At 42.8% G+C, this 27,905-nt stretch overlaps 1 protein-coding gene across 1 annotated transcript in view; it reads right to left on the bottom strand.

Annotated features, from left to right (window-relative positions):
• GAB2 (GRB2 associated binding protein 2) overlaps positions 1-27,905 on the bottom strand; it is a 174,352-nt gene that overhangs the window by 37,434 nt on the left and 109,013 nt on the right. The window contains exon 2 of the mRNA XM_052662003.1: positions 15,854-16,154. Coding sequence (XP_052517963.1) covers positions 15,854-16,154 — 301 coding nt within the window. The remainder of the gene's footprint in view (positions 1-15,853; positions 16,155-27,905) is intronic.

Raw genomic sequence — 27,905 nt, 5'->3', positions numbered from 1 at the left:
GATGACTGTATGATCTTTATAATAGTCTTGTGAAGAATGACTTGTTTCTATTGTACTGATGTAGAAATTGAGGCTCAAAAAAGTAAACTGACTTGCCCAAGACCATGTTAAGACTGAACTCATCAGTGCTGTGGATTCATGTACTTATAATTCCAAGACCTGTGCTCTTTGCTCTTTACTAAATTGACCTTCCGAACTGGTGTGTATGGATGTATGTATATACACACAGATATGCATACATACATATATATTCATCACACAAGTGAGAGGTGAAGCCTGGGTTTCATTTCTAACCTTGCCAGTTAGCTGTATGATCTTGAGCAAATTAGCTCCCCTTTCCTGACCTCCAGACACTGTCATCTGAGGAGTGTGGAACTAAACACCCTCTAAGGGCCCTTTAAGAGCTCATATTCTAGAATTTTCTCAGTCTATGAAATCTACTCCCTTCTCTGTCCTGGCTGAGTGTTTTGGCTATTATGATTCACAAGTTATGAAGAATCTGTCCACTGATATCACCCACAAAAGGAGTGAGGAGGTGGGAAATAAACACAAACAATAAATAAGTGATAGGTTTATAAAATAAAGCTCAGGTCATTGGCATGTCCTGTCTTTTCAGATTAGCTAGAACATCATCCATTTCGAATTTTTCGCTTTTTTTTGCTGTCCTTTTTCATTGTATACCACTGTTTTATACAGAATTTTAGACTCTATGTACTGTTAATAAGGTTAGCATTTCTTGACGCTTCTTTTGGGCCACGCCCCCACCCCCAACAGGGAATTTCTCAAAACAACAATGTTTGGAAGTAAACTGTAATTTTCAAACTGTCATTTTATATAATTATAACTATTTAGAAAGTTATAAGCAAACGCTATAACCAAATCATTCATTCGAATCATCACTGGCCAGCTACTATGCGTCTCTACTGATGTGGTGACAGAAAGACAGAAGGGTCTCTCAGTCTCCCCTCATTCCCAGACTCTGTGCTCTAGCCTTGGCGAATTAGTTTCAGTTCCCTAAGCTCCTGGGAGCTTGAATATGCAGCCCACAGAGACAGCAAGAGAAAGCTGAACTTTGAGGTGGTAGATGTGTTAATTACCCTGATTGGTAGTCATTTTACAGTGTTTGCAATATATCAAATAGTCATGATGTACACTTTAAATATATACAGCTTTGTTAATTATAATTCAATAAAGAGATGGAAAAATAAATATCTGGTTATTTATTTCTATTTATGTGGGGAAAAAAAGAGAGAAACCTGAAGTAACTGAGAAAATCCTGTATTGATGGGTTTTAACCTAAGTTGATTAAAACTTCAATTTCTATCACTAGCCAGATAGGGGCTTGATATTGAAATTAAAGTCAGAAGTCTGAAAAAAACTTTTTCTTTTCACACTTGAGGTTAACCTCAATTAAAAAAAAAAAAATCTGTTAGTCATATTCTGGCATATAGCCAAGGCAGAGTTCAGTTAAAGTCTTCGTGAAGACTGAGGGCCCCAGAGTACCCCAGACTGTGGTACTACACACAGAGGAGGCAGGCAGTCACTAAGAAGGGCTCCAGGGGCAGTATGGCAGAAAGAACATAAGCTGGAGGACTTGATAAAGCTCGTGAGGTCACCGAGAGCGAGATCACGGCTTAAGCTCTTCTCTGGCACGTGACCCTAGAATGTGACCCAAAAACAGGTACTCAGCGTGCTGAGTGAGTGAACGTAGAACAGAAACTGGGTATCACCCAGCCACATGGGCAGTAGAGGCCAAGAGGAGGAGGAAGCATGTTTAGGGAAAGCAGAAGCGGATTTTCTTTAGAAATTCAGGCAGACCACTGGCCACCTGGAAGTCAGCCACTGGGTAGACGGGCTCCAGCCACTGGCTTACTGGTTCGGGTAAGAGAGGGGCTAAATAAAAGCAGGAGAGGGTACAGGCCTGGGTGGAATTCGAGATGACAGTCAGGCTAACAGGAAATGACTTAAGAATAGGAAAAGTAGACAAAATCCCAGGGCCGACCTTAGTTTGCATGCAAAATGAAGGTCAGAACTGAGCAAAAAGGATGAAGAATCCCAAAGCCCTGACTCCAGGCTGGGCTGCGGGGTGGGCCTCAATGGGAAGGCAGAGTCCGAAGGCCTCTGGCCGTGAGTACAGAAGCAGAGGCTGGGAGCTGGGTGATCCTGACACCACGTAACCTGTAGATCACCGCTCCCCAGACTTTTCCATCTTATGGAGGAGTGAAAACACTGCCTGTTTGTTTGTTTGTGCACTTTAAAAAACTGACACACAGGGTTCACAACTTTTTATTGTGAATATGGAAAAACCATTCTTTACTGCAACTATCATTTCACACACACACACACACACACACACAAGGACACTTTAACAAACACACACAGCCGTCAGAAGAGAATCTCTGAATAAAGGGAAGTTGTGAAATCTGACTACATTTAGTCTTATGAAAACTGACTACATTCTCAGTATGTTGTTTGTTTTTGTTGTGGACTGAGGACACTTTTCACAGCTCAGCACTGGTCTGTGGGACCTTGTTTGGCAATGTCTGCTGCAGACCAGTATTTCTGCACTGTGTTCCAGCCTTCCCAGGCCAAGGGCGAGAAGGAGGGGCAGGCCATCTGGGTCCAACGCCAGCTTACAGTGCTTGACTCCACCTCCCCTGCGACATTTAGAACAGCTCCTTCTTGGCTGTTTCACATACTGTGTCCACGTAAGATTTAGTTAACAAGCATTGCAAAAAAAAGGAAAAAAAGTTTGAAAATCACTGATACCCAAGCTCCTAGTGTACTGTTGAAGAAACCAAGAGCTACACACTGAATTCAATAACAAAGTTGAAATTAAAAACCAGGACTTTGACTCCCAATTCAGATCTCAGAGAAAGATGACTGTATCTACTGATTTTGCAGAGTTCAAAATCCTGGGCAGAACTCTACATAGCTGGATGTTTTAACCATAACCAAGAGCTTCGGAGGTCCAAGGTGACCTTACCACTAAATTCAAAGTCCTAATTCTACCTTTAGCCAAAAATTAGAGTTATGCTGGGCTTTGGAGTCTGATCTGGGACCAATTCCACAATAATTTATTACCCTCTTTTACTAAAGATAATTAGAAATATTCAAAGAACAGGAAAGGGGGGAGCATCTCATGGGATGTCTGGAAGTTATCCAAAGCTTCTGGTGTTGAGGAGCTGGGGTGAGGCGCTCTCATTTCTAACTGTCTGTGGGTTTGGCAGGTAACATTAGACTTAATCTAAGCTGGCTGGCTGGGGTGCTGAGGGGGAGTTTCTGGTACACAAGGGAAAGCAGGAAGGAGGATCAAGGCTTAGAACGAAGGGAAGAGGGTCAGGTTTCCTCTGTCTCCCTTTCCTCCTCCAGAGGGTCTGGACTTTGCTGCAAGTCAGGGCTGAAGCCTGTTCCAGGGCAATGCAAAAGTGTCTGTGTGGATTTTATGCAGTTCATGTCCCAGCTCAGAGCCTACTCTCAGGGTGACCAGACCCAGCTGTGGACAAAAAACAACAAACAAACAAAAAATCGAGGAAGGTCTGATATTTCAGGGTTATTTAGCATAACATTTTCTTTTTCAAAATAAGGCTTGAGGACTTCAGATCTGGCTGGAAACTGGTCTGGATGTTTATTTTCCTCATTGTCTCTGGAAAAAAAAGGGTGGGTGATTCAGACATCTGCCTCCGCCTCTGGGCTGGGGCCTGGGTCAGTCTTCACTCTGATCTTCGCTCCTCAAGGGACCTGTGTCAGTCTGGGAGGGAAGCTGCCTACCACCTCCCACATTTGCTCTAAGCTTCCCAAAAAGGTCCCCCAGAGGAGTGAGAGATCCGAACTCAGTTTAAACAGGCAAAATACAAAAGGTAGGGGAGGGAACAAGGGAGGAAAAGGTCCTCCCAGAAATGAGAAGAGAGACAGGGTGAGGTCTCCAAGAAAGGACCTCCCTTCTTCCCTCCCCAGCCTTGTCTACGCCCAGCTTTTCCCTCTAACCCCTGCTTCTCCCTTGGCACCACTCCCTGTGTGAGGGGGAAGGACCAAGGTCACCAGAAGGCATCTGAGTGGACTGCCTGACTCCATCACAGCCCTCCCTGCTGTGAGAATTCCAGCTGGAATAAGGGGGCCTGACCTTTCACGCACTAATCATTCTCCCTGGAGAGGAAGGAGCTGCTTGAAGACCCTGATAATATTCCTCCACTGGAGGTTGAAGACTTTCCCAAAAGCATATTGATGGGTATCACTTCATCTCAGAGGGAACCAGGACTTAAAATAATTCTGCTGTAGAGTTACTGGGAAAACTCACGGATCACTAGAAGTTTATGGCCCCTGCACAAGGATAACATGCAAATTCGTGAAACGTTTCCATATTTTATGGGGATTCCCTAGTGGCTCACACAGTGAAGAATCTGCCTGCAATACAGGAGACATGGGTTCGACCCCTGGATTGGGAAGATCCCCTGGAGAAGGAAATGGCAACCCACTCCAGTATTCTTGCCTGGAGAATTCCATGGACAAAGGAGGCTGCCAGGCTACAGTCTGTGGGGTCACAAAGAGTTGGACACAACTGAGTGATTAACACTTTCGCTTTTCAAATATTTACGAAATAATTAAAGGGGAGCAGGTTCACCCAAAATTTTAGTAGGGACAGAAGATAAAAGAACAGTTGGCTGGAAGGTCATCTTTCCATAGAGTTAGTCATGCAACTGTCATGAAATTCCTGCCAGGGAGTTTAAGAAGGGAAAAAGCTACAATAAGAGACAGGATATGGAGGAGGCTCTGGCCTTATTTCAAAATCTTCAAGAGTTGCAAAAGGGGCTCTGGCGATCTAAACTCCCTGAGCTTTAGTTCACAGTAGTTTGTTGGCTACTTTGAGATGGATCATGTTGTCTTGCTAATTTAGCCCTTTGAGATTAATATTAGTGCATAGATAGCACTTTGCATATGTATAGCTCTCAGTGATATATCAACTTCTTGCTTCTCTCTCTTGCTGGCTATTTTGTGATTTGCAAACAGCCACAATAGACAGGTCTGCGAGGCCAATATCACTGATGAACATAGATGCAAAAATCCTCAACAAAATACTAGCCATCTGTATCCACCAATACATCATCAAGATCATACACCATGATCAACTGAGATTCATCTCAGGTATGCAAGGATTTTTCAACATACGTAAATCAATCATTGAGATATACCACATTAAGAAATTCAAGAATAAAAATCATATGTTCATCTCAACAGATGCAGAAAAAGCTTCTGACAAAATTAAGCACCCATTTATGATAAAAACTCTCCAGAAAGTGGACATAAAGGGTACATAATAAAGGCCATATATGACAAACCTATACCTAACATAATACTCAATGGTGAAAAGCTGAGAGCATTCCCTCTAAGATCATGAACAAGACAAGGACGCCCACTCTCACCACTTCTATTCAGCATAGTTTTGGAAGACCTAGCTATAGCAATCAGAGAAGAACAAGAAGTAGAGGGAATCCAAACTGGAAAAGAAGTTAAACTGCCACTGTTTGCAGATGACATAATATTATACACAGAAGATCCGAAAGATGTACTATAAAACTACTAGAACCCATCAATGAACTTGGTGAAGCTGCAGGTTACAAAATTAATATACAGAAATCGATTGCATTTCTATACACTAACAACAAAAAATCTGAAAGAGAAGTTCAAGAAACAAACCCATTTACCATCACATCAAAAAAAAACCAAAAACAAAAACCTACTTAAGGAGGCAAAAGACCTGTATTCCGAAAACTAAAAGATGCTAATGAAAGAAACTGAAGAAGACATAAACAGATGGAAAGATATACCATGTTCACAGATTAGAAGAATCACTATTGCCCAAATGACAATACTACCCAAGGCAATGTATAGATTCAGTGAAATCCCTATCAAATTACCAATGGCATTTTTCACAGAACTATAACAAAAAAAATCTCAAAATCTGTACGGGGACACAAAGGACTTCAGATAGCCAAAGCATTCTCAAAAAAGAAAACTGAGCTGGACAAATCACGCTCCCTGACTTCAGACTATACTACAAAGCTACAGTCATCTAAACAGTATGGTACCAGCAAAAAGTATAAATCAATGGAATGGGACAGAAAACCTAGAAATAAGCTCATGCACCTATGGTACAGTAATTTATGACAAAGGATGCAAGACTACTCAATGCTGGAAAGAGAGTCTCTTCAACATTTGGTGCTGGGAAAACTGGATAGCCACATGTGAAAAAATGAAATTAGATCATTCTTTAACTCCATACACAAAAATAAGCTCAAAATGGGTTAAAGACCCAAATGTGAAACCCAACCCTATAAAATACCTAGAGGAAAACACAGGCAGAACATTCTCTGACATAAATCACAATAACATCTTTTTCAATCCATCTCCCAGAAAAATCGAAATAAACAAAACTAAACAAATGGGACCTACTTAAACTCAAAAGCATCTGCATAGCAAAGAAAACAATAAATGAAAAGACAATCCAAAGACTGGGAGAAAATATTTGCAGATGATGTGACCGATAAGGGATTAGTCTCCAAAATTTACAAACAGGTTATGACCCTTAACAGTATCAAAACAAACAACCCACTCTAAAAAATGGGCAGAAGATGTGAATAGACATTTCTCCAAAGAGGACATACTAATGGGCACAAGAAAAAGATGTTAAACTTTGCTAGTAATTCGAGAAATGTAAATCAAAACTACAATGAAATGACACCTCGTATCTGTCAGAATGGCTATCCTCAAAACACTCCACAAACAAAAAATGCCGGAGAGGGCATGGAGAGTAGGGAATCCTCTTACACTGTTGATGGGAATGTAAATTGGTACAGCGACTATAGAGAACAGTATAGATGTTCTTTAAAAAACTAAAAATCGAGCTGCCGTAGGACCCTGCGATCTCACTCCTGAGCATCTATCTGGAGAAAACCATGATCTGAGAGATCACACGCACCCCGGTGTTCACTACTACACGGTTTACAACAGCCAAGACGCAGGAGCAACCCACACGTCCACCAACAGAGCAATGGACAAAGCAGCTGTGGCGCGCATACAGAGCACTGTCACTCAGCCATTGAAAAGAATGGAATAATGCTATCTGCTGAAACAAGGATGGACCCAGAGGTTGTCATACTGAGTGCAGTCAGTCAGACAGAGAAGGAAAAGTATCATATATTCCTTACTGTGGAGTCTACAAATGATACAAAATAACTTACAAAACAGAAAGGGACTCAGAAAACCAACTTATGGTTGATGGGGAGGAGAAAGGATAGTTAGGGACTTTGGGAAGATCACGTACAGACTGCTATATTTAAAATGGATAACCAATGGGGACCTACTGTATAGTACGTGGAACGCCACTTAATGTTATGTACCAGTCGGGATGGGAGTGGGGTTTGGAGGAGGATGGATACACGTATATACAAGGCTGAGTCCCTTCGTGTTCACTTGAAACTATCACAGCATTGTTAATTGGCCATTCCTCAATACAAAACAAAAAGTTTAAAGTTTGATTTTAAAAAACAGGTCTGTGAAAAGGGATTCAGATCAATGAAAAGGAATCAGCGCACACAGTCCTGGGATGGAGTTAAAGCTCTTAAGATTCTAGACCCGGCGACACTGCTCCTTTGGGAATGTCAGTGCCTTTAAACCTGAGCTTTCTTACTTGTGCAACAGGGATCGTGCTAGCATCCCTGCCTCTCTTGTGTCTTTATGCTCAAAGGAGACTGCGTCTAAGTGTTTCTATAGGCTGTACAGTTCTCTAAAAACAACAGGGACTTAAACCATATTCTGTTCATCTTGACCTTCAGATATAAAAATCGTCACATTCACCAAAAGCCCTGCATGGAAAGCAGAGAAATACGCGGCTGCCACTCACACTGCACAGCTATGTACTTCCCAACTCCCCCCCAACCCCTCGGTGAGGGACAGTCGTCTCCACAGTACAGATGGTAGCACCTCCAACAGATGCTTATTCAACGTCTAGAGCACATGGGTAGCGGCAGCCAGTGTGCCTTTCAGAGCGCGCGTGAGAGTGAGGGGCTGGGCAGGAGTTAGAGGAAGGTGGGGACCACCGGGGACAAGAAGCTCTTGGCTCAGAGCATTTAAAGGGGTGCGGGCTTCCAAGCAGTCGATGACTCCTGAGCCCATGAATAATTCATCCAAGCTCTGCACTGGTAGCTGGTTCTTTTTGTGTGTGGGACATCTGGTCAGGGACAGCTGCCCATGACGGAGCCACAAACGTGAGGTCTCGGCTCCGCCTGCTCGTAAACACAGCTCAGAGCGGCTTTCTGCTCCGTGCTCGGGGGACTGAAGGCTGTTTTGATTCCCAGAGAAGGCAGGGTTCTCACTGTTGCTTGTGCATGCGTGTACACACACACGCACGCACGCACACATACACCCCCTCCTCAAACAAACAAAAAGCCAGCTCCACGTATATGACCTGAAACCCTGATATTCATTCTTGGAATTGTTTTTCCTTCCTGAGCGTCGTTCTTGGTTTCCTATCAGGAGGCTGTTTTCCCCACCCTTGGTTTGATATTCAGACTCTGCGTCACTCTTGGTTTGGTCTTGATACTAGGCAGGTTTTACCCTAAGCATTTTTGGCTGAAATATGTGAGGAATTGGAGAGTCGTAGCAGAAAGAAGCTGGGGGCGGCAAGAAGGATTAAAAAAAGACTCCATCTGCCACAGAACTCCTTCCAGCTTAAAGTGAAAAACACAAGTTTTTTTTTTTTAATGACAGGTCCCATCACAACTTTTTTTTTTTAAAGAAGCAAGGAATATGTACTTGAGGGAGGCTCTGTATGGGAAGGAATTTCTACAGGACCAACAGCAAGTGAGGGTATGGACTGCACGGGTCTTGGGGACACCTCTGCATAGAATACAATGTGAATCCTCCATTGGGAAATATGAAACTTGAGGGGCTGCCAGTGGTCTAAGGTCTGTGCTGATAAGCTCATAGAGAAACAGAACTGGTGGGTGAAAAGATTTTCTCTATTTGAAGAAAGGAAACTCAGACCTCAATCAAGTGACTTCTTCACATCATCCCAGAGTTGGGATGTGAGCTCAGGCACCCCCTCTCCCACCCACCACAGATTCACCAATAGAGATTGATGGCTGGATTAAAGCTCTACAAGTTACTAAATTCTTGGAATATTCCAGCCCAAGGATTTCAGCAATATGGACCGGTAAGGCAGGAAATGTAAGCCAGCTGCAGGACCCCAGTGGAAGGGGTCAAGGAGTGCTTTCAACCTAATATGTGGTATCCACAGGGGCGAAAACAACAGGGCTTGGTCTGGCTGATGTTCACATTCCAGGAGGTCCAGGGCAAAGAGACGGCGTGTGAGAATGCAGAGTCAGACTTGGGTTAGACTAGAATCCCGGCTCCATCATTTTCTAGCCGTGACCGTGAGTCAAGATCATTGCTACCTCAAAGGATTACTGTGCATTTCTAGTAAGAATGTATTTTACATACCCTGTTTTACAAAGGGCAGATGCGCAATACACAGCTCCTATTATTTCCGTTTGTGGTCACTGAGGGTTACCTATGAGTACAGGATGCGTCCCACATGAGGCAGGTGCGTAAGCCCCAGCAACAGGAGAGGTGCTGTGTTTAGGAGGAAGCTTAGGCAGATAAGGGTGCAGAGTCTGTCTGAAGCCGGCCAATGCATGGTTATGACAGACAAGAGCTTTAGTCCTGGAGTGTTAGGCATGGAAAAAGAAATAGCACTCAGGTTTTTTTTTTTTTTTTTTAATTTCAAAGAAATAGAAACACAGTTGATTAAATGAAATAAAGCACTTTAGCAAAAGTAGGTAGTCAAATGTTAACTTCCTTCCTGCTTTTCCTCATATCCTGATTCTAAAAGAAACACTGACTTAGATGATTAATCTTCCACTCCTTACCTGAGGGTTTTACAGATAAGATATACTTTGAGGAAAAGCTTCTAAGTTAAGTCAAAACCTATTATTTGGCTGAATCTTGTTACATACCAGATTCTACCCGAGGAAGAAAAGCCCATTTGGTTTCATCAGAAAGCTCTCACAAAGAATCCTAAACCTCTATCATGGACAACTAATATTCTTGCTCTGATAATTAACACACTAGATATCTATTAAATAACCCCTTATAAAAGAAGTTAAAAGTTAAAGGGAATATACTGTCTAACAGACAAAGCTGTTGAAAAATACTGACTTGATTACTTGTCGCCTCCTTAATATTCTCCCTCTTTTCCTTCCCTCACTGAGCTGGTGGTGTGTGGGCTGGTGCCTCCATCTGTGGCGATGCTTCTGTTACAGAACTTCCCTGGGACTGTCTGGTTATGTCTGTTCCCTCCACTAGACTCTGAGGTCCGAGTGTGGAACCCTGCTGTTCACCTTTATGGTCTGTAGCCTCAGTGGTTATGACGGGGACTGTCACGGAAGAAGTCTTCCATAAAGATCTGCTGAGTGAACGAACAATGTCTGAACGAACAAATGAATATGCCTACCAAAAGAAAGTAGGCCCAGATGATGCAGTTCTACATATCTGAATCTGAGTCGTACTTAAATTCTATATAGTAAAAGTAGGGATTCAGACAGTAACTGTTTTTAAAATATGTGATTTAAAAACAAGATATTTGTACCAGGAATAAATTTTGCTACATTTTAAGGATAAATTGTTTTTTTGTAGGGACACCTCTAATCCCACAAGAGAATAGTTCAAAGTAACTTGCTTTCTGGTTCCTCCCCAACCCCATTATACATATTTCCTAAAATCTGATGTATTCCTTGGACTTACTTCTCACATTTATGAAAGCTTTGAGACTAGAGGGTCTCTGGATTTTTTCTCCTGCTTTTTAAAAACCTCTTCCCTATTTTCTTCCTTTCTCTCTCTCTTTTTTTTTTTTTGCATAAGCATTTTATTCCTCCATCAAAAGTAAAATGAAAAACAAAATCCATAAAAGCTGTAATAACAAAGATTTGGTCAGGCAGAACCAAAAATTCCACCCAGGAAGCAAACATTATACCAAAGAATTTAAGAGTAAAATGGGGCTTCATAATCCTTCCTCAAGGAAGATCACAGAATTCCTGCATGCTAAGTCGCCTCAGCTGTGTCTGACTCTGTGCGACCCCATGGACAGCAGCCCACCAGGCTCCCCTGTCCACAGGACTCTCCAGGCAAGAATACTGGAGTGGGCTGCCATTTCCTTCTCCAGATACTTGATTAAATCCAATTAAAGATACGTACAACCTATATATTGAAAAATAGAAAATGTTGTCCAACGAAGTTAATGAAGGTCTAAAAGAACAGATTTACCATTTTATGTACTGGAAGGTTCAATATCTTCTCTAATTTGCCCTATGGGTTCAACACAATCCCTAACAAAATGAAACAGAATTTCTAGTAGAAATTGGTGAAAAAATTCAAAAACTCTTATGGAAATACAAAGAACCTATAAAATAATCTTTTAAAAATAGAACTATAAAAATTACAAGAATTGTTTTAGGGAAGCACATCTAGTCCGGGCACAATCAGCTACATAATTTGCAGAGCCCAGTGCAAAGTGACAAAGGCCCCTCGCTCAAAAATTAAGAACTGCAACACAAATAAATGTAAAGACAACTTGTGCTCATGGATTTTAAGAATCTGCACTGTTAAAATGTCTATACCACCCCGAACCATTTACAGATTCAGTGCAATCCTCATCAGGATTCCAATGGCACTTTTTACAAAAAGAGAAAAAACAATCCTAAAATTCATATGGAACCACAAATCATCCCACATAGCCAAAGAAATGTGGAGAAAGAACGAAATTGGAGGGGTCACACTTCTGGATGTCAAAGTATATTATAAAGCTATGGTAATCAAAACAGCATGGTACTGGCATATTAATAAAAAAACAGACACACAGACAAGTGGAACAGAATAAAAAACCCTAGTATATGGTCAATATTTCATAAAGGAGCCAAGAATACTCAAAGGAGAAAAGTCTCTTCAGTAAATGGCATTGGGAAAACCACATATTTACATGCAAAAAAAAATTAAATTAAAAACCAATCTCACACTATGCACAAAAATTAACTTGAAATGCATTAGACTTAAATGTAAGATCTGAAACTATAAACATCCTAATAGAAAACACAGAGGAAAAGTTCTTTGACATTGGTCTTGGCAACAATTTTTTTTTTTTTGTATGTGACACCAAAAGCACGAGTAGAAAAGGCAAAAATAGACAAGAAGGACTACATTAAACTACAAAGCTCTGCACAGTGAAGTCGAGTGGAGTGGCCCAGTCGTGTCCGACTCTTTGCAACCCTGTGGACTGTAGCCTACTGGGCTCCTCTGTCCACGGGATTTTCCAGGCAGGAATCCTGGAGTGGGTTGCCATTTCCTTCTCCAGGGGAACTTCCCGACCCAGGGCTTGAACCCAGGTCTCCCACATTGTAGGCAGATGCTTTGCCAAAACGAAAAAGCAGCCTCAGGAACGGGAGAGAAATACTTGCAAACCTCATATCTGAAAGGTGTTAATAACCAAAATACACAAAGAACTCATATCATTTGATAGCAAAATCTCAAATAATCTGATTAAAAAATGGGCAGAGGACCTGAATAGACCTTTTTCCAAAGAAGATATCTGAATAGTCAACAGGTACAGAAATGCAAATAAAGTCAAAACCACAATGAGATACCATCTCACACCTGTTAAATGGCTAGTGTCAAAAAGATTGTGGTAAGTGTGACCAGAGATATGGGAAAAGGGAACCCTTGTGGGCTGGAGGTGGCAATATAAATTGGTACAGCCACTATGCAAAACAGTATGGAGGTTTTACTCAGAAAATTAAAAGTGGAACCAAATAACCCAAGAATTCCACTTCTGGATATATCACTGAAGCAACTGAAATGACTGTCTGTAAGAGTTATCGGCCCCCTCATGTTCATTTCAGCATCATTCACTGTAGGAGTGACATGAAAACAACCAAAGGTCCACTGAGGAATGAATGGATAATGAAAATGTGACCATATATATGTATCACATTATATATACACACACACACAATTTTTTAAATTGGTGTATATTTGTTTTGTAATGTTGTGTTACTTTCTGCTGTACAGTGAATCAACTATCCATAATACACAAATCCACTCTCTTCTAGACTCCAAACCCATATAGATCACTGTAGAGTCCTGAACTGAGTTTCCTGTGCTATACCGCAGGTTCTTATTATCTTTTATATACAACAGTGGGCAGGTGTCAATCTCAGTCTCCAAACTTATCGCCCTTCTTTCCTCCATGGTAACCGTATGCTTGTTTTCTGTATCTGTGAATCAATTTCCGTTTTGTAAACAGGTTCATTTGTACCATTTTACATTCCTACCAGCAACAAATGAGGTGGGATGCATGAGCAAAGCATGCTTCTTCACATCCTTGCCAATACTGGTCACTGTCCATATTTTGATTACAGTCATCCTAGTGGGTGTGGAGTGTTATCTCATTGTGGTTTTGTTTCACATATCCCTAATGAGTAAGGATGTCCAACACCTTTGCATCTTCTCATGGGCTTACTGGTTATTTGTATATCTTCTCTGGAATAATGTCTATTCAGATCCTTTACCTATTTTTAAATGAGGTTCTTTTGTTGTTGAACTATTACTGAGATGTAATAGTTCTTTTTATATTCTAGATACTAGACCCTTATCAGATATGATTTGGAAATAATTCCTCCCATTCTATAGGAGTTTCTTAAAACTATTTTGCAGCCCTAAGTCAGACCTACTGAATCAGTACCCATAAATTTAAAAGATGAAAGTTTTCAGGGTGATTCTGATGACCCACCAGGTTTGTGAACAAATAATCCAGACCAGAGCTTCTCAAATTTCAATATGCCTACAAATCACGTAAGTATCTTAATACAATTCAGAGGGAGATAGACAATTTCCTTAGGATACCATGGTAATAACAGTTACAAACGTGATTCACTGATCAATGCTAAAATTAGTGGGCAAAATTTTAAGCAGAAATGGGGTATTTGCAGATCATTAAAATACTTCCTGCAAAATATTTATTAACTGTGAAAGCATAGGTAGCATCTTAACCAAGCGATGAAGGCAACACGACCAGCAATAAGGTATATTGATACCGTGTGTCTCCTGATACAACGTGCAGAGAAAAGCACACTACCTCTGTGGCAGTCTCCCCCAAACCTCAATCTAATCATGAAAAAACATCATACACATTCAAACTGAGGGAGGTTCTACAAAATATCTAGCCAGTATGCCTTAAAAGCGTCAAGGTCAAAGAAAAACAAAAGACTGAGAAACTGGCATCCCAGATTGGAGGCCCTAGAGGCAGAACCACCAAATCTAATATGCTATGCTGGACTGAATCCTGAACAGAATAAAGACACTGGTGAAAAACAAGTGAAATCCCAATACACTGCAACTGACTGTCTTGTACCAATCAACATTTTGACAAGTATACTCTGGTTAAGAAAGATGTTAAGGTTAGGGAAAGCTGGATGAAAGGTACATGGAAACTTGCTGTAGAATTTCTGCACCTCTTCTGTAAGTTCAACATTATTTCAGAATAAGAAACTTAAAAAAATATGCAGATTCTGATCCCGTAAGTCTGAGTAGAAGTCTTCTGTCTTCGTAACAAGTTCCCAGGAGAGGTTGATGCTGCTCGTCCATAAACTCCACTCTGATAGTAAGAGTCTAAATCAGTGGTTCTCAAACTTAACCATGTATCAGATTACCTGGCGGGCTGGTTAAAACACCTCCAGAGTTTCTGATTCATTAAGTCTGGGGTGGGGCTTAAGAATCTTCATTTCTAATGTGTTCCCAGAGGAGGCTGATGTTGCTGATGAGCTAGAAACAGTTTTCATGTTTTTAAAGGGTTCTAAGAAGTTTACAAAACAGGTATAGGAATCAGAGATTGTATGTGGCCTTCAATTATTTACAGAAAATGGATGCTGAGCCCCAGACCCTTGCCACTTGGTGTGAAGCCTTTAAAAGACTGATGCCTAGGTCCCACCCCTGACATTCTTAGCTAACTGATTTGATATGGATCCCTAGCATCAACATTTAAAAAATGTTCCTTTTTAATTCTGATATGTAACCAGGTTTAGGAAACTACTAACTTAGGCTTTCCATCTGCCACACACACAAAAAGAACCCTACTCCTCAATCACCCTAGAGTTGTGGATGAGTCCAAACAAATGGCAAAGAGCATTTCTGCAGCTGAAGCCTCACTTAAAAATGGGGAGCTACTCTTTCTGTGAAGGCTAACAAAATCTGAACACAAGTCAGAATTTCCCCCTTCTCCTGTGTCTGTTCCCAGGGAAATATAAAGAACAGCGGATTGTACATCAACAGTACTCAAGGAATCCCACACCTCCCCTTGCCAGAAAAGCGGCAAGTGTAACTGTGCACATTGTTCTGAAACAGGAGTGGATAGAGGATGGGTCAAAGAAGAGAGCAAGGTGCAAGCTGCCCGTGTGTGGGTGACAGGTTAACCAGGCACAGAGAGCTGGAGAGCTGAGGGGAGAAAGGGCAGGCCTGAGACACGGGGTGGCGCGGAGGTACCTGAAGAAATACCATCAAGCGCCTCGAGCTTCATCATAACCCCAACATGCCTGCTTTCCACATGAGCAGACTCAGGGCTAGGAGGACCTCTACCCTGTGGCCAAGCCCTTCAGACTCTTCCCCTCTGCCTACTTCTGCCCCACCTCAGAGGACAGCCTTTAGCTAAAGCCTGCCCTGCTGTTCAGGGAGTCTGAAGGCCGTCCCCTTGGCCCCAGGGGCCCAGCCACTGCCAGGAGGCACCTGGTTCCTGCTGAGAAGCATCTCGTACCTGTGCTCTCTTCTGCCTGGTTGAAGCCGCAGATCTGGCAGATGCTCTGGACCCACTTATTCATGTCCTCCTCCGTCTCGGCCACCAGGTAGAAGGTGCGCTCACTGGTCTTGATGTCGAACACGAAACTGTCCTGCAGCTCCTTCTTGTTGAAGGTCAGGCCTGCATCCACCTGCTCGCAGAAGTTCAGGTTGATGATGCGCAGGGGTTTCTTGGAGTGATCATTCTTGTAGTATTCCAGGACGTCGGGGTCACCACTCATCCGGCCGCTCCGCAGGATAAACCAGCGTTTCTTCCAGGCCTGAACGGGAAGGAGTGAGAGGAGGGGGAAAGTCATGAGTCAATTCAAAGCTTTTCACAGGTCCTCAGATATCACCAGGCTAAGGGTGGGGACTGGTGCACCTGCCAGCCGAGCGTGGCCTCTGTCTCCTTTTTGTGCTTTCCCAGAGTTTAAAAAACAGCAGATGACTTTAGTATACACATTAGTGCAGCATTTCATTACTGAAACGGGGTCTTATCACTATGAAATGAGATACGTCATTTCAAGAAGTCAGATGAGGACTAACACACTTTACACAATTATTCCATTAAGCTAGAATACAGCCTCAAACTCACAGGACTTTTAGTCAGGGTGGAACTTGCAAAGCCATAACATCTCAGTTTACGGATGGGGTCCCCCACTAAGACAGACTGAGTTGAAGCCACAACGTCACATACAGCAAGTAGCGGAGAAAAAAAGTTTCCAAGCTTTCAGTACCTGGTGCTTTTTACCCAATCATGATGCCTTGGAGGAACCACACAGAAACCCTTCTAAAACCTCCCTGAAGCACAAAACTTCAGAATTTCCCCCATCTCAGTCACTATATATAGTGGATAATACTATATCCCTAGTATTTATAATACAGCCCTGTACATAATAAGCACTCAATATATATTACTGAATGAATAAACTCCTTATGTCATGCCATATTATAGAATTTAACACTCAGTTACACATTTCCTTATGTTGTTTGTCTACATTCCCTGTCTTCAATGAGACCAAGTCATCTGTGAGCAGACATCACACAAAGTGGTAAAAAGATATCACAAATAAACAGAGCCTCGGGTGGAGTCTGTGCTTCACCACCGACTAGCTGTGTGATTTTCACATTAAGTTATTTACCTCTTTGGAGCTTGCTTTATCTATAGAATAGGATACCATCACCAACTGTCCTACCTACCTTATAGGGTTTATACTGCACACAAAGCACTATGATGCAACCCTGCTGCTAAGTCACTTCAGTCGTGTCCGACTCTGTGCGACCCCATAGGTGGCAGCTCACCAGGCTCCGCTGTCTCCAGGATTCTCCAGGCAAGAACACTGGAGTAGGTTGCCTTTTTCTTCTCCAACGCATGAAGGTGAAAAGTGAAAGTGAAGCCACTCAAGTCATGTCTGACCCTCAGCAACCCCATGGACTGCAGCCTTCCAGCTCCTCTGTCCTAAAGCGCCACTGATGCCAAGGATCTGACTGTCATCACGGTTCTTTAGACCTCACTGGGACTTCACTCCATGAATCCTGGCACCTTGCACTCTCACCTTCTGTCTCCATCCTCACTTCCTTCCACCTGCCTTGTTCCTGTGATCCATCATTATAATCCTTCTCTTGCTTCTCTTCCTCTCTTTATCTGGGAAACCATAACCTTTGACCAAGTCTAATGCTTAGCCTACTCTGCCTGTTTCCACTCAGCTGTTCAGAGCTGGAGAAAATCACACAACCACGCTGGCTCCTCTCACTTTAAGCTCAAGTGAGCCCTCCTGCTGCAGCAGCCTACTACACTTGTCTGCTCCCTGATTTTCTGTTGCTCTTGGCAGTCATCTGAACCTTGCCCTCTTTAAAGCTGTACCACCTCCACTCTTTGGTATGAGACTATATAGGCAAGCAGAAGAGAATCTACACATGTTCCATCCCCGTATTTACCAGTCCGCCTGCATTATAGCAAAGCAGTTTATTACTGTGCAGCATGAATGGTTCACCCAGTCTAAGGCCCACTTTCTTCCACCAGAGCATCACCCCCTCTCACTACATGGGGACAGCACATGGCAATCACTGCATCTTCCCTCCCTCCTAGGATCATTCCCACCAGGACACCAACTTGTCCCATCTCAGAAAAAAAGAAAAAAAAAGAAAAGTTTGACTTGATCCCACATTCCCTTCCAACTATGGCCCAGTTTTCTGCTCCTCTTTACAGAAAAACCTCAGAGATTTCTACAGTGTTAATCGTTGTTTCCTCTCCTCCCATTCTTTTCTTGGAAGCAATACAAGCAGGCTGCCCCCAACCCCCATCTCCTTCAACAGAGGTCTTAAAGACTTCAACACAAAGCAACGTTTGGATTTTACTTGATCTCTCAGCAACATCTGAGAATAGTTTACTATTCCATTCTCTTTGAAGCATTTTCCTCATTTGGCTTCAGTGCTCACTCTCAATTTTCCTACCTCCCAGCTTCTCTTTTTCAGCTTCCAGTTCTGGTTGCTCCTCGTCTCCCTGACTTCTAAAGGCTAGAACGCCCCCATGCTCAGTTCTTAGACTCTCCTCTTTCTATATCCACTTCTTAGGTTATTTTATTTCATTTCACAGCTTTAAAAGTCATCTAACTGCTGTAATTCGCAAATTTATAGCTCTAGCCCAAACCCATCTATAGAACTCTAGAGTCTCATACCTGCTCCTCACTAATAGGCATCTCAAATCTTTCTTTAAAAACATATTTTATTTGTCTGGCTGCATCAGGTCTTCGCTGGGGCATGAGGAAGCTTTGCTGTGTCACGTGGCATCTTTCATCAAGATACATGGACTCTCTAGTCGTGCGCGAGGGCTCAGGGGCAACACCGCTCAGGCTGGGCTGCTCCACGGCACATGGGATCGTAGCTACCCAACCAGGGCTCGAACCTGCGCCCCCTGCTTTGCAAGGCAGATTCTTAACCACTGAGCCATCTGGGAAGCCCTGGCATCACAAACTTCCTTTAAACCGAGCTCTTCCCATCCTCCGAGTCTGTTCTTCCCGCAATGTTTCCCATCTCAGTTACGAGCAGCTCCAATCTTCCAGTTGCTCAGGCCAAAAATCTGGATGTCAGTCATCAGCTCCCAAACCCAACAGCAAATCCTGTTGGTCTGAACAGTTTCAAAACACATTTACAACCCGGTCACTCCTCCACACCTCCACTGTTACGCACTTGGTCAAGTCCACTGTTCGGCCACCTTCCTGCTTCTATGTTTTCATCTGGCAATCTGTTCCCAACATGGAAGCTGGTGTCAATCAGAGCATAGCACTTCTCTGCATTAAGTGTCCTCTGGCTTTCCACTTCACTCAGAGCAGAAGCTGAAGTCCCCACAGTGGCCAGTGAGCCCTGGGCGACACCCCCTCACCCACAACTCTCACCTCAGCCCTGCCCCTCTCTGCCGCGCCCATTCTGCTTGAGCCACGCTGGCCATACACTCCTGCCTCAGGGTCTCTGCTCTGGCTGTTCCCTCTGCCTGGAATACTTCTTTGCCAGATATTCCCATTGCTTATGTACTCCATCAAGTCACTATTTAAATGTCACACTACTGGACAGACTGTTTTTCTGGCTGCCCAATCGTCACACTCTCTCCCCCTTACTCTGCTATGCTGATCTCACCAGCACGCACACCACCTACACCACCATATGGCTGCTGATTCTACCCAGCTCCTAGAATGGAAACTTCATGAGGGCAGGTATTGGTTCTTTTTATCCCATGCTACATTCTCCGTGTTTACAGTTGAGCCTGGCACATAGGTGGTTATCAATAAATAGGTACTGGATTAATTACTGAATCATTTTCTCCCATCCAAGTATTAAGCAGGCCCTTGCTTAATACTGATAACTGGTGTTGGAGAAGACTCTTGAGAGTCCCTTGGACTGCAAGGAGATCCAACCAGTCCATCCTAAAGGAGATCAGTCCTGGGTGTTCTTTGGAAGGACTGACTCTGAGGCTGAAACTCCAATACTTTGGCCACCTCATATGAACAGTTGACTCATTGGAAAAGACTCTGATGCTGGGAGGGATTGGGGGCAGGAGGAGAAGGGGATGACAGAGGATGAGATAGCTGGATGGCATCACTGACTCGATGGACAAGAGTTTGGGTGACCTCCAGGAGTTGGTGATGGACAGGGAGGCCTGGCGTGCTGCAATTCATGGGGTTGCAGAGAGTCGGACACGACTGAGCGATTGAACTGAACTGAAACCTGCTTAGCTTTCGCGATCAGATGAGATCAGGCACGTTTAGGGTGGTATGGCCGTAGACCGAATCATCTTCTTACATGAACTCCTGACAGAATCTAGAAGGTTAGGGGGATATAACTGGTGCCTAATAAGCTTTCAGTGGAAGTGAAGATTAAGGTATAGGACAGAGCTGAGGAAAATAGATGTAAGTTGCCTAAAATCTTGCCCAGGCCACTGTGTACAAAACTCCGTGTGCACTTGTGTGTGTGCAAGCCTCAGGTGCAAGTATATAATGTAAGTGTGTGGACAGCATGGTGAAGTTTTTTAAAGGTATTAAAGTGTGTGTTTCAGTTGATGTATCCTCCTGTAGGGCCTGGCTCTGTAGAAAGAACTGTCTCCAAATCACTGGGGTGCAGGTGCAAATGTAAACACACACACAGACACTGTCATAAACAAGAAAAAGGTGTTTGCTACAGATAACATCAGAGCCTGTCAGGTTCTGCTTGCAAGAAGTGGTGGAGGCTGATAAACGGCTGCATACAAAATGCAGATGAATTTATGACAGAGCAGGCAAAGCTATCTAGTCTGGTCCCAAATTCACATCCCTCTTCTGCCACAACACCCTCTGCTCCAACTTTCATGTATATATACATTTATTTTGGAAACCACATAATTCAGAAGCAAATATAAGCAACTCCCAAGAGTCTAGCTCAAAAGACAGCTTCTCCAGTGCCTCAGCTGCAATGGACCTCTACTTCCCCTGAACCTTCATGACACTTTTTATGAACTTCTCATGGCATGTCACTTTGTTTTACAACATATTACAGGTGTTTTAGTATTTGTTATTTCTTCCCAAGTAGACAATGAATAAAATCTCCTCCTGCTCCTCTCTGAATCTCCATGGTAGGTGTTTGCTAAACATTACTACCTTGAACTGCTCTTATCTCCTTGGCCTCATTTATGTTTATGTTTCCTCTCTGCCATCCATCTATCCATCCATCCATGCAACAAATATTTACTTAGTGCTTAATATGCTTCAGGGCCCTCCCAGGTGGCGCGGTGGTAAAGAATCTGCCTGCCAATGCAGGAGACACGAGAATGTGGGTTTGATCCCTGGGTCAGAATGATCCCCTGGAGTAGGAAATGGCAACCCACTCTAGTATTCTTGCCTGAAAAATTCCATGAACAGAGGAGACTTTACTAACTTCTCAAAGGAGGACAAAGGCATACAGATTGCTGCATTTACAGGGTATTATGTAAATGAAATAAAGCCAACAGAGAAGGACAAAACACCACATGGTATCACTTGCACGTGGAATCTAGAAAATAAACTAGTGAATATAACAAAAAGGAGACAGATTCACAGATACAGAGAACAAACTGGTGGTCACCAGTGCGAGAGGAAAGAGGGTAAGAGCGGTAGGGGATTAAGAGGTACAAACTATTACGTATAAAATAAACAAGCTACAAGGATATGTTGTACAACACAATGGCGTATAGCCAACATTTTATAGCTGTAAGTGGAACAGAACCTTTAAAAATCGTGAATCATTATGCTGTACACCTGTAAATTCTATAATATTGAACATTAACGAGATTGCAATTTTTAAAAAGGCATACAGATTAAAAAGGAAGGAAAACAATTGTCCCTATTTGGATGGCATGATTGTCCACATAAAATAATCCCAAGGAATTCAGGGGAAAAAACTCCTAGGACAAGTAAGCAAGTCTGGCAAGGTCACAAAATACAGGCGAACCTCACTGTGTTGAGCATTGCTTTATTATGGTTTGTGGGTGCTGCATATTATACGAATCGAAGGTCTGTGGCAACCCTGTGTCAAACAAACCTGTTGGTGCCACTTTGCAAACAGCATCTGCTCAATCTGTGCGTCTGTCTCACATTTTGGTAATTCTTGCAGTCATAGTGGTCTGTGATCAGTGATCTGATGAAGCTCAGGTGAGGGCATTTTTTAGCCATATTAAAAAAAAATAACTTGTATATGCACCAGGAAGTCAAAAACTTCAGATGACTGCAATATTTGCTTTATTGTGATGGTCTGGAATCTAATTTGTAATATCTTCAAGGTATGCATGACAAGATGAACATACAAAAATTGATTTGCTCTTGTATTCTATCAAATAAACACATGCCCGTAGAAAATGAAAACAATGCCATTTATTATCATAATCATTTAAAAAACACAAAAGAGGCATGAATCTAACAAAACATGTTCAATACATGTAGCTGAGAACTATACAATGTTGATAAAAGAAAGCTTAAAAACCTAAATGGAAAGGCACACCATGTTCATAGATTGAAAGACACAACGCAGTACGTCTCCCCAAATTGATGTTCAGATTTAACACAACTTTAATCAAAATCCCAGCATGAGTTTTTATGGATGTAGGTAAAAGTATTCTAAAATATACAGAGAAAGTACAATAGTTAAAACAACTTTGAAATAGTAGATAAAAGGGGAGAAACAAGCCCACTAGATTTGAAGATTTCAATAATTACAGTACAGCTACAGAAATCAAGACCATGTCTTACTGGCAGACCACAACCACACCGACACACACACACACACACACACACGGAACAATGGGATAGAATAGGAAACCCAGAGAAAGTGAAAGCCGCTCACTTGTGTCTGACTGTTTGCGACCCCATGGACTAGACGGTTCATGGAATTCTCCAGGTCAGAATACTGGAGTGGGTGGCCTTTTCCTTCGCCAAGGGATCTTCCCAACCCAGGGACTGAATCCAGGTCTCCCTCATTACAGGCGGAGTCTTTACCAGCTGAGCCACCAGGGAAGCCGACACAAGTATGTTCAACTGATTTCTGACAAAGGTGAAAAAGCGATTCACTGGAGGATAGCCTTTTCAATAAATGATGCTGAAGCAACCGGGCATCCATAGCGGGGGGGAAAAAGTGAATCTCAATCTAAGTCTCACACCTTATACAAACATGAACTCAAAAGGAATCATGAACTCAAATATAAAGTTATAAAACATTTAGAAAAAAACTGGAGGAAATCATTGGATCTAGTGCTAAGCAAAGAGTTCTTAAGACTTTTTAGAGCAGACACCAAAAGCATAGTCCATAAAAGGAGAAGTCTATAAATTAAGATTTCATTGAAATTCAAAACTTTTGCTCTGCAAAAGAAGAGGCTAAAAAGTAAGCTATAGAGTGGGAGAAAATATTTGCCAACCACATATTTGACAAAGCAGAGTATGGGGGACACATAAAAATTCTCAACACCCAACAGCTTAAAAAGGGAAATAGTCCAAGCAGGACATAAGCAGAACATGAAGAGACATTTCACTGACGAGCATATACAGATGGCAAATAGGCACGTGAGGAGTTCAACGTCATTAGCAATTCAGGAAACACAAAACCACAAAAAGATATTATCACAAATCTAACAATGGTTAAAAATTTAAAAACTTGTAACAACACAAAATGCTGGCAATAAGGCAGAGAAAATGCGTCACTCAAGCATTGCTGGTAGAATCTAAAAGGAGATAGCCACTCTGGAAAATAAGTTTGGCAGTTTCTTTTTTTAATTTTTATTGGAGCATAGTTGCTTTGCAATGTTGCGCTAGTTTCAGGTATACAGGAAAGTGAATCAATTATAGATACAGATATATCCACTTTAAAAAAGAATGGTCATTACAGGGTATTGGGTAGTTCCCTGTGCTACAGAGCAGGTGCTCATCAGTTATCTGTTTCCTATAGAGTGGTGTGTACATGCCAATCCAATCTCTCTGTTTATCCCTCCCTCCATTCCCTGGTAACCACAGTCTGCTTTCTACAGCAGTGCCCCTACTTCTCTTCTGTAAATAAGTTTACTTCCACCCTTTTTTTAGATTCCACATATAAGCGATATCATGAGACATTTGTCTTTCTGTGTCTTACTTCACTCAGTGTGACAACCTCTGGCTCCACTCACGCTGCTGCGAATGGCATTACTCTTTTATGGCTTAGTCATATTCCACGGTCTGCACTAACAGGCGTCACATCCTCTTTATCCACTCATCAGCCGGTGGCCCTCTAGGTTGTTCCCGTGTCCTGGCCATCATCAGTTCAGGCGCTCAGTCGTGTCCGACTCTTTGCGACCCCATGAATCGCAGCACGCTAGGCCTCCCTGTCCATCACCAACTCCCGGAGTTCACTCAGACTCACGTCCATCGAGTCAGTGATGCCATCCAGCCATCTCATCCTCTGTCGTCCCCTATTCCTGCCCCCAATCCCTCCCAGCATCAGAGTCTTATAAACAGTGCTAAAATGACCACTGGCATGCGTGTATCATTCTGAAACATGGTTTTCCCTGGCTATATACCCAGTAGTCAGACCGCTGGGTCACACAGTAGTTCTATGTTTAGGTTTTTAAGGAACTGTAACACTGTTTTCCATAGTGGTTGCACCAACTTACACTCCCACCAATAGTGTAGGAGGGCTCCCTTTCCTCCACACTTTCTCCAGCATTTACTATTTGTAGATTTTTTTTTGATGATGGCTATTCTTATTGGTGTGAGGTGATACCTCATTGTATTAACAGCTTTGACTTGCATTTTTCTAGTAATTAGTGATGTTGAACACCTTTTCATGTGCTTTTTGGTCATCTGTATGTCTTCTGTGGAGAGATGCTGGCAATTTCTTAAAAAAAAAAATAAGCATGCAACTGCTATATGACCTAGCAATTGTATATCTGGGCATTTATCCCAGAGAAATGAAGATCCATATTTATATAAAAACTTTCACATGAATGCTCATGTAAGTTTTATTATAATAACTCAAAACTGGAAAAATCTAGACTTCCTTCAGTGGGTAAGTGGTGAATAAACTGTGGTACTTCCCTACCACAGAATACTACTCAGCAATAAAAAAGAACAAAACATTGGCACATGCAAAATCCTGAATGAACTTCCAAAGAACTATGCTGGATTTTGTTAGAACCAGTCCCAGAAGGTTACATAATGTATCATTCCACTTAGAGAGCATTCTTCAAATAAGAGAATTTAGGAATGGATAGCAGACTAGTGGGGCTTCCCTGCTGGTTTAGTTGGTAAAGAATCCACCTGCAATGTAGGAGCCGCTGGTTTGATTCCTGGGTTGGGAAGACCTCTGGAGAAGGGATAGGTTACCCACTCCAGTATTCTTGGGCTTCCCTGGTGCCTCAGATGGTAAAGAATCATCCTGCAATGCGGGAGACCTGGGTTCAATCCCTGGATTGGGAAGATCCCCTGGAGAAGGGCATGGCAACCCACTCTAGTATTCTTGCCTGGAGAATCCCCATGGACACAAGGGCCTGGCAGACTATGGTCCATGGGGTCGCAAAGAGTTGGACACGACTAAGCAACTAAGCATAGCACAGCAGAACAGTGGTTATCACTGGTTAAGGAGAGGGCTGGAATGGGATGGAAGTGGGTGAGGCTACCATCATGTATAAATAGCTGGTGGGAACCACTGTACAGTGCAGGGAACTCAGCTCAGTGCTCTGTGATGACTTAGGTGGGGGTGGGTAAGAGCGAGGTTCCAGAGGGAGGGGATCTATGTATACATATTGCTGATTTGCTTTGTTGTACAGCAGAAACTAACAAAATATTGTAAAGCAATAATACTCCAATAATATTTTTTTTAAAGGAAAAAAGAATTGGCTGTGGCTTCCCTGGTGGTTCAGAGGTAAAGAATCCATCTGCAATGCAGGAAGCGCAGGAGTCACGGGTTCCTCTGTCGTCCTCTTCTCCTCCTGGCCCCAATCCCTCCCAGCAGCAGAGTCTCTTCCAATGAGTCCAGCCATCTCATCCTCAGTCGTCCCCTTCTCCTCCTGCCCCCAATCCCTCCCAGCATCAGAGTCTTTTCCAATGAGTCAACTCTTCGCATGAGGTGGCCAAAGCACTGGAGTTTCAGCTTTAGCATCATTCCTTCCAAAGAAATCTCAGGGCTGATCTCCTTCAGAATGGACTGGTTGGATCTCCTTGCAGTCCAAGGGACTCTCAAGAGTCTTCTCCAACACCACAGTTCAAAAGCATCAGTTCTTCGGTGCTCAGCCTTCTTCACAATCCAACTCTCACATCCATACATGACCACTGGAAAAACCATAGCCTTGGCTAGATGGACCTTTGTTGGCAAAGTAATGTCTCTGCTTTTCAATATGCTAACTTGCTTCAGTTGTGTCCAACTCTTTGCGGCCCCGTAGACTATAGCCCACCAGGCTCCTCTGTCCTTGGGATTCTCCAGGCAAGAATACTGGAGTGGGTTGCCATTTCCTCCTCCAGGGGATCTTCCCCACCCAGGGAAGGAGGAAAACGGGACGACAGAGGATGAGATGGCTGGATGGCATCACGGACTCGATGGACATGAGTCTGAGTGAATTCCGGGAGTTGGTGATGGACAGGGAGGCCTGGCATGCTGCGATTCATGGGGTCGCAAAGAGTCGGACACGACTGAGCGACTGAACTGAACTGAACTGAGAGCTTATTTGCTTTGCTGGACAGTAGAAATTAATAGAAGATTGTAAAGCAGTATGAAAGATTCTTTTGGTGATGGAAATGTTCTGGATCTTGACTGCAACAATACCAACATCTTTGTTGTCATACTGTAGCACGGTTTTGGAAAATGTTACCCCTGGGTGGAAAGTGGCACAGGTTACTTGGGCTATTATTTTTACAACTATATGTGAATCTAAAATTACCTCATAATTGAGAGTTTAATTTTAAAAACTTATCCACAAGAGAATTGGAATGTTCATAGGAGAAAAGTAAAGATCATGGGGAGAAAGGTTGTTCATACTTGGCGAATGATTATAACCAGACCTAGTTGTCCTCCATCTTTCCCACTCAAGGACAGAAATGGGCTCTTCAGGAATCACATGAAAATATGATTAAACTTTAGAGCACTCAGGGTCCTGAGCAGGAGTGAACTAAGAGTCACCAGCATTTCTAAACTTACTGAACCTCCTGCCAGATATAGAAAATCTTTGCTGCAATGGCACACATAATTCTCTGCCTTGGGGAAACATATTAAATAATGTACCAGCCAGCTTCTCCTATTTTCCTGTGTAGTAGCCAGGTTCCAAGACAGTCCTAATGAATCTCGTTTCCCAGTGCAGCCTTATGTGGTCCTCTTTCCCACTGAATGCGGATGAATAATAGGATACTGCTTAAATGAAAGTGTGTGACTTCCAAGGGTAAGGCATGAAGGACACTGTAGCTTCTTTCTTGCTCTCCTTTGGATCAGCTGCCATGTTGTAAGGACACTCAAGCAGTACAAAGGAGGAATGCACATGGTGAGGAACTAAGGCCTCCTGCCAGCTGTGAAAAAGAGTTATTCTTAGAAGCATATCTGTCAGTCCTAGTTAAGATCACAGCAACTAGAGGACCTTTTTGACTGCAATTTCATGAAAGACCCTGAGCCAAGTGCACCAAACTAAACTGCTCCTAAATTGCTGACTCACAAAATCACATTAAATAATAAATATTTATTTCTCCTTTAAGCCAGTAAGCTTTAGGGTAATTTGTTATCCTGCAATGAATAATGCATCTTACTTTAGGCTTCCCACGTGGCTCAGTGGTAAAGAATCTGCTGCCAATGCAGGAGTCGCAGGAGATGCGGGATTGATCCCTGTGTTGGGAAGATCCCCTGGAGGAGGAAGTGGCACCCCACTCCAGTATTCCTGCCTGGAGAATCCCATGGACAGAGGAGCCTGGTGGGCACAGGTCATGGGGTCGCAAAGAGTTGGACATGACTCAGCATGTATCATGAGAACAAGCACATTTTAATTTTCACTATGAGGGCCGTTTGGGTGTGACCAAAGGTATCCACTAGGG

This window comes from Budorcas taxicolor, chromosome 25, assembly GCF_023091745.1.
Source record: "Budorcas taxicolor isolate Tak-1 chromosome 25, Takin1.1, whole genome shotgun sequence".
In the NCBI taxonomy this organism is placed as follows: domain Eukaryota; kingdom Metazoa; phylum Chordata; class Mammalia; order Artiodactyla; family Bovidae; genus Budorcas; species Budorcas taxicolor.
Note: the sequence above shows the minus strand (reverse complement) of the source record. Positions and strands in the feature narration are given on the sequence as shown.